This window comes from Scomber scombrus, chromosome 7 (assembly GCF_963691925.1).
Source record: "Scomber scombrus chromosome 7, fScoSco1.1, whole genome shotgun sequence".
Taxonomy (NCBI): Eukaryota; Metazoa; Chordata; class Actinopteri; order Scombriformes; family Scombridae; genus Scomber; species Scomber scombrus.
In genome coordinates this window covers 9,856,042-9,864,503 of record NC_084976.1, presented here as the reverse complement: position 1 = coordinate 9,864,503, position 8,462 = coordinate 9,856,042, and the positions used below count along the sequence as shown (strand labels likewise).

General features: G+C 40.4%; 1 protein-coding gene across 1 annotated transcript in view; it reads right to left on the bottom strand.

Moving 5' to 3' along the window:
• The window catches only part of ulk4 (unc-51 like kinase 4), a 75,089-nt gene that overhangs the window by 17,829 nt on the left and 48,798 nt on the right, over nt 1-8,462 (bottom strand). The window contains exons 30-31 of the mRNA XM_062422430.1: nt 3,949-3,997; nt 1,496-1,601 (exon numbers count right to left, since the gene is read on the bottom strand). Of these exons, the coding sequence (XP_062278414.1) occupies nt 1,496-1,601; nt 3,949-3,997 (155 nt within the window). The remainder of the gene's footprint in view (nt 1-1,495; nt 1,602-3,948; nt 3,998-8,462) is intronic.

The following is an 8,462-nucleotide window of genomic DNA, read 5'->3' as shown; positions in this document are numbered from 1 at the left end:
CTGAGTACAGTAGGTAGTTAAAAGTGGATGGCAGGAGAGGAAAATGAGAACAAGTTAATAAAGCAAAGAGCAGCAGAGAGGAGAGGAGAGGAGAGGAGAGAGGAGAGGAGAGGAGAGGAGAGGAGAGGAGAGGAGAGGAGAGGAGAGGAGAGGAGAGGAGAGGAGAGGAGAGGAGAGGAGAAGAGAGGAGAGGAAGGGAGATGAGGGAGAGGAGAGGAGAGGAAAGGAGAGGGAGATAGCGTTAATTGCCAAGCCAGTATTAGTGCTGGGTTGACAGTTTCTTGTTGAGAGAAGAGCTGATTGGATGATAATGGTGCTGACTACTGAACTGCCTCACTGCTGACCCAATGGAAATGGAGGGGTTGATGGTGGTGGGCAAAATGACAAGTGAAAGTGAGAGAGAGAGAGAGAGAGAGAGAGAGAGAGAGAGAGAGAGAGAGGAGAGAGAGAGAGAGAGAGAGAGAGAGAGAGAGTGAGAGAGAGAGGGAGAGAGAGAGAGAGAGAGAGAGAGAGAGAGAGAGAGAGAGAGAGAGAGAGAGAGAGAGAGAGAGAGAGAGAGAGAGAGAGAGAGAGAGATGAACATAGACCTGAATATAAATTTGGGAAGGAAGTATTATTGCACTATGAGTTGTAATTACAGTGTTGAACTGTGGACACACACACACACACACTCTGTGTTTCCATCGCTTCAGAGGAGAAGAGATTCCCTATAACATGTGGAATACCTTCTGTCCTCTGGAGCAGCATTCTTGTGGACATCTTTCATTGAATACATTTGTTTTTCTAATGTTAGATAAGCTGCTTTCCTACAAGCTTGATGCTTGATAACTCCCCCTCGCTTTTAATTTAAGTCCAAATCCCATATTAGCCTTTAGGGGCCTAAAGTGGGCGAAAGGGACCTAAAAGTTCTAAAAAAAAAAAAAAAGAAAAAATCCTCATTACAAGAGGGAACACACAGTAACTGCTTCCTCCACACTCCACTATAATCACTTGCAATCAACAAGAATTCTATGAATAAGGTTTGATGAAATATTTGAACTCTAAAAGTATTCTTCTAATATTACTGAGAAGCTTTCCATTTACACACACACACACACACACACACACACACACACACACACACACACACACACACACACACACACACACACACACACACACACACACACACACACACACACACACACACACACACACACACAATGTTTTTGACCTTAAAAAGCATTATGCTACAGCAGGACAGCAGGCTGGGTCAACAAGTGACATGACAATAACTAATGCTAACAGAGTACACACAAGTACAATGTGCCGTAGTGTAGTGGGGTCAATGACAGACGGGCCTCTAGGACTCACTTTACCCACTCACTAATAATTCATCATGATTGTAAGAAACCTAGTACAGAGTCTAAGAGACATCACAAAAAGGCAACTAGATAAATATGAAAGGATTTTTTTCTCAAATCCTCTTTCCATACTGTAGGTAGACATATAGTACCTTGTTGGTATTGTGGCTCCAGATCCAAGACTGTGTCTCCACTAAGGTTACACAGCAAGGCGACTGGATTCTGCACCATCCCGCTGGTAATATTACCACGGTTAGCCTAGAGAAAGGAAGAGATTTTTATGGGTTAGGTTACGATGTCTTACATTTCAAATGAACCCACAGTCAAAGGCATCAACTACCTAACATTAAACACATTGTGATGCCTTGGCATTGAAAGTCAAGGGAGGAACTAGACTCCCACACACTGTCAGCTCAAAGTTTATTAAAAGTAATAACACAAAAGTAGCAACATTTCTGTCATACACCTTCATCAAACATTAAATTCACAACACAATAAACACCTCTTGAATACCACAGTGCCATGGCTGCAACAACTAATCAAAGAAGATGGGAGTTCGAAGTAGTTAAAAGGAGTGTCTCCCTTTAAATTTCCGTATTTTATGGTTAAGTTTAGGCATAAAGCTCGAAGGAATGAAGACCAAAATAGGTGCTTACAAATATAGTAAAACCAAAATGTGAGCATGTGCATGCGTGTCCTTGGTGGGCTCAAAGAGTTTCGGACATCTTAGAAAAGCCCAAATATATCATTACTGAACATTAGGTCAATAATGCTTTGAATGTGTTTTGAAACCATAAATTATCATCACCTGATATAATCTACAATATTTTCCTGTGTTTTGTTGTTATTACAAATGCATTTTGTACCTTGTAACATATTTGACAGATGTTCCTGACATTTGATCCATCAGAAGCATGTCATAACATGAAAGACAGTGAAAAATTTGATGTTATATCTGAGAATAATCTTATATTCTACTTACTATGAAAATTAGGGCACAATGCAGAGCAAAGGATGGAATTAAATATGCCTATTAGAGGATGTTGTAGTTGTGACCTGTGATAATGGATTGGTTTTGAAGAGAAACGAGGAACAACCCTAGTGTCCACTTTTTTCCTACTCCTGTCTCCTTGCTTTCTCTCTTCTCCTCTTCTGATCCCCCCCCCCTTTCTCTCTCTCTCTCTCTCTCTCCTTTCTATAACCCATTCTCTCCATCTTTCTAATTCATTTCTCCTTCTCTCTCCTGCCCTCATTTCATTATTTGATCCTCTCTGAGATACACCAGCTCTGCCTGCGGGGTCTGTGCGCATCAGTGTGATCTGTATATGGGCTGATAAGCCGGGCTGGTACTCATCATGTGCAGTAGCCTGAGGCTGAAGACAATGACATCAATTTGCACCTTGGACAACCTGCCTTTCAGTAACAACAAATGACAAAGCTAATTTATTTTGATAGACTAATAAGCCATAAAGGACTACCATGTACATCACTGAAAGCCTTAACATAACAATGAGCCCGACAGCAAACCAACATGAATTCTAACTTTCACAGTTCTGAGCCATTCATATGTGACTGGACTGGAGTAACAGATTATTCTGTAAAATTTGAACTCGACTTACAGTATGTAAAAGTGAGTCAAGATTTGTAACATTCTTCTGGCTCCTCTGGCACAGCAAACAACCAGTTAAAAACCCTGGTCTAACTGGCTTCCTGAGGTCCTTTTATGTCTGAAGCAGAACTACTTCATCATCTAGACAAATACAATTAGGTGAGTTTCTCCATGACAAGTGTGATCACCAGTGACAGGTATAATCAATCTAGATCAGAGTGTTTCAGGCAGTATAAATCAATCCAAACGTGAGCAATATAGATGGCACTAATGGATACCGACATGGCCTGTTCAGACAGGAGTAAACAGTGAGGAGAGGTGTTAATCAGGCTGTTGGATAAGAGTGTTTAACATTCTGCATCAGCTAGTCGAGGCTGGACGGGCAGCCATGCAGAACGCTGATTATTTAGTGAGTGCATGTGCGTGTGTGCGTACACCGTAAATTGTTTGCTGCCACACTAGTGTTTGGGTTTGGTGAAAACAGACCGTACTGTGTTTCTTGGTGGGTGCATTAGAGTGTGTGTGTGCATAAAGGGTCAGGTGAAATAAATTGTTTACTGGAAACATTGTTATGCTTCGCTGATAACAGACAAGTGCTGGGAGTTTGTGTGTGTGTATGCGATCTTAATATGGAGTTAATATTCCCACTCTATTAACTCTTCCTCCTCTATATGGCTGACCTGCCAGTCAATTACAGCGACCCTCTAATAGGTCAACACCACTCAGACTCATTTACATAAATACATCTATAGGGGTTATATTGAGCAAGTGAGAGAGAAGGAGAGGGAAAAGAGAAGGAAGGAGGCAGAACACAATTGAACTGAGATAAAATAGAGCAGCAAAACAATAAAACAATACAGACAAAAAAAAGGGATTTGATTTGCTGATTGACAGACTATTTAACAAGCTGCTTGATTTATTAACTGAATGACTGACTGACTGAATGAACAAGTGATTAAATGATTGTCGGAATATAAATAGAGATTGGTTTCTTACCATAATGAGCTGAAACACTGTTGGTAGGATCCTACTGTGTTTGATCAACCTGAGGAAGAGAGAAAAAATACATATTGAAGCAAAGGTAGAAGACGAGGGTGAGAAATTAATTAAATTTGGAGGCAATTCACTGCACAGTTCACACATGCGCACAGATGCACACACACCGGGCTGTTTCATCTTCATTAAGGTTGTAGTTCCACTACGATGACTCCTGTCTAGTACCAGTGGAATTAGGGAGAGAGGAGTGACTACAAGAGGAGATGCAATGAGAGCAGATGAAGTGAGAGGAGATGAAAGAGGAGAGAGGAGGACAAGGGGAAGAGGAGATGGAAGTTTAGGGGAAGATGAGGTGAGAGAAGATTACATTTGGCGATGGTGAGAAAAGAAGAGGATGATTAGAGGCAAGGGGACATGGTTTGGATAGAGAATAGAGTGAGGACAGTGGAGTGGAGGAACAAATGGATGGAGGGAGGAAGTAGAGAATGAAAGGAAAAGAGTGATTAGAAAAACTAGGAGAGAGATGGACGTCTATATTAGAAATGTCACTCAGTCTACTTACTGATTAAGGTTCTTTGATTCACAACCAATTACTGTGTGGAGTGTATGTATGTACACACAAATACACACACATCTTGAGTATGTGTGTGTCTGTGTGCATTAGAAAGCAAGAAAACATTCAGGGTGTATTAGGAACAACGCCACCTGAAGTCAAGACAGGTGTTAATATGCTGAAGGTAAAAAGCCTGTCTACTGATTTAAAAATCTGTCCTCATTCTAACTATGATGTATAGCTTGTCTAGCAGGAATCAGATCACTTAAAACAAGCTGATTGTGTAGTTTCTGTAGAGTTTTTAGCCGCACCTTCATGCTGCACACATTAGGTTCCACCTCATCTCAAGGTGACCTTTAGGGACTGAACTGTGAATGTACTGGGAACGTTACGTTATTGACTGGAAGGATGTCCTCATTTACTAAAAGTTACATATCCAGGCCGAGATGCATCTGGTCAGCATAAAAGCCATCTAATGGTGTTAACATGTCCTCATATGTTTTTTACTGCTTAATAGTTTTTCTTTTAATGGTCAATTGAAAACGTTATACTCCTTGTTCTTATCATGTCTTTGTTGCACCACATTACCTTTACTGCAACCTACTTTTCAAACAGAGATCAATACCAATTTCAATTTATCTTAATGTGTGGTGAGAGAATATCCCCCAAGCCATTACAACAAACTCTGAGTTCAGCATTGGCATCTGTAAATGAAACTGAGATTAACTGGAACAAAAAGTGTTTCCAGTCTTGAGTTAATTTGGGGATGAGATAGATAACTAATATCTTTATTTTCTGTCTGCATGTCCGTTACCTCAAACAAGTATTGATAGTCTCGTCTGACCCCTGATCAATTCTATATTTGGACAAAGAACACTATTGCCAAATGGATGTTTTGGGTTTAGTTTCACATTGTTGGGGTCAGCCGTATCTATGATCAGCATCACTGAAGTAATCACACTGACATTTATTGACAATATTTCTTTGCAGTTGAACAATTACCCCATATCCACCCTCAATACTGACAACATTCACTGTCTATGAAAGCAGGCTGCTTTTAGAAAAATGGAGTTGTGGACACTGACTATAATACAGTATATCTCTGTGGCAGCTTTTCCTTTCTTGCCATGATTGAATCTAAAGATCAATGATGTACTTCATATTTAGCTCTGTACTCTATGTCAGGTCTTTTATGAAGAGGTATTATGTGTGTGTGCATCTGCAGCTGTGATAGATGGCCTCTCATTAAGTAGGTGACCGGCTATGAGATGATAAAACAGGATAGGCCAACACGACATGACAAACTGAACCACCTTTAAACTACCAGCCGTACATCAACAGACAATATGGACCAGGTACAGTAGAAACTGGGGCACAACAGAATGCTGTTAATAGACCAAACACAGCTGAGACAACCCTTACTGCATTAGTCATACATCATCAGTATCAGCTTCATAACAGAGAAGATAAATCTATCACGTTATGGATGACTAGACTGAACTAGATTAACCTCTGCCCTATTGGTCCTATATTTCTGTGTACATAAAACTTAATCTAAGCTGATTCTGAAAGGTCATTGATGATAAGATGATAAGCACAAAGAAAGTCATGCATTCAGCAGTTGGAAGTTTTGGTCAAATTAGCCTATATCACGAGGCATTGGAAAGTTTTTTCCGGCAGGATGGTCCAATTATTCATAAATGACACACCTTAATGAGTTTTTGTGACATCTAAAGAAAAATTTAACATAATTTTTTCATGCATTTGTTCACACCAGAGAGCAGCCCAGTAAAACAGGCTGTTACATCCAATTACAATCTCTATGCATGTAAGAAGCGAGCACCGTGGTGTTAACACCTAATGATTCCACTTTTCTCTGGTGAAGAGAGACTAAAGGGTTGCAATTTGATGATGTAATATTTTTTGAAAGGATAAGTCTATGTCAAGCTGTTAGCTCACGATAAAAAAATAAATAAAAAAAAACAACTCAAAAATGGCATGAGATGTCTAAGGTAAAATTGTTCTACAATCACCATATAGCCAACTAGGTTGATAAGCATGACATGTGTGAGAGGGTTAACATACTGCCCTGCTGAGAAGTAACATACATACACAGACAGACAGACAGACAGACAGACAGACAGACAGACAGACAGACAGACAGACAGACAGACAGACAGACAGACAGACAGACAGACAGACAGACAGACAGACAGACAGACAGACAGACAGACAGACAGACAGACAGACACACACACACACACACACACACACACACACAGTTGGCAGATAGATATACGTATATGGACATAAAAACATACATGAACACACACACATAACCACACAGTATGAGGTTCCTTGGGTAAAGGTCATCGTAAATGCAGTTGTTTGAAGGTGCGTCTGGGCTGTGATAATGCAGAGAGAGACAGCAGGCTGCCTTCCCAACATTAATGTCCCCAATTTACCATCTAATTACCGCTCGGCTGGCTTCATAGCCACACTTATCTAACCAAGACCCAGGCAATTTAATTTCTGATTGTATAACCGCAGTGATGGAGGGAGAGTTGTGGAGAGAGGGCACACAGAAAGAGAGAAATGTGGACTAATGTTAATAAATTAGAGATGGTGAGAGAAAGAGAACGGGGGAGACAGAAAAAAAAAGTAAAATATTGTTAATAATGTCAGAAGAAAAGGAGTGAGAGGAAAAACAGATGTAGAGAGAAGACTGCTGACACCAATTTGAGAAGTTCACGTCACTCTACTTGTGTCAAGGAAAGAGGAGGGGAGATGAGGGGAAGAGAAGGACAGGGACGAGAGGGGGTAATATTACTGATAAGAAAAGTAGGGGCGTATTCAGAACTCTGAACTCCAGGAGGGTGGGAGGGATGGATGGAGATGGAAGGAGAGTGGAATATTAGTGATAAGAGGTGCACTATGGCTGAAGTAGATACAGTAAGTGGATGAAAGCAGGGAAGGAAATGACGGAAGGACAAAACAGAAGGTTAATAATTATGGTTGTTGTAAATTACCACTAAGGAATGAGAGATGAAGGATGGAACAAAACTATGGATGAGCTGCAATATTGGGCAATGGACGGTTCAATGCTTTTGATCTCAAAATTGATCATGACTGTACTAGTAAGACTAAATGACCAAAGGTTAAAATTCAAAGACACATTTTATATCACGGTGGTAGCAACTACTGTTTACTACTTGAGGCTCTTGATTTTGTTGTTTGACTGGTCTGCAAATGAGACAACTGCTTGTGAGAGACATTTCATGCTGCTTTCTTTTATTCACTTTATTCTGTTCATACTCCCTCATCCACTGACCCTCCATCCCTTTGTCAACATTTTCCCTCCTTCCCAGTGTAGCCTTTCTTCATATCCATCTTTCTGGATTACCCTCCCCATCTCTCTTTCTCCTCCTGTCCTGCTTTCCACCTCTCCATCCACTCCCTGCCTTCCCCAATGTCCCTCTCTCCTTGTTTTCTTTTTTATTCACCTCTTTCTGTCTCTGTCAACAATTGAAAAGACAGATGACCACAGAATCAAGACTTACTGACAGCTGCTGTCAGAACACATCTATTCAACACACATGTGCACACATAAAACACACACACACACACACACGCACGCACACACACACACACAGTTGAGTCATCTCATGGTTAGACTAGGGATCGGCAGATTCTCTTTGCAACAGAAACACATCATTTTCTCTTTAGTTTAGTGTCACATCACTGCTAGCTCAAGAGTTGTTTTTAATTTCCTGAATAGTAAATTATTTCAACATTTAGCAGTAGTGAATTTGACTTTAACGCAATACCCAGCAATAATTCTGTCTAATATATATTTAAAGAGAGTACATTACACTTTTTAACAAAGCTCTACAGTAGTAGCTAGTGTGCCAAGATATATTAGCACAATATGTCAAGCATTTTCCACATCTTAGCTGATACA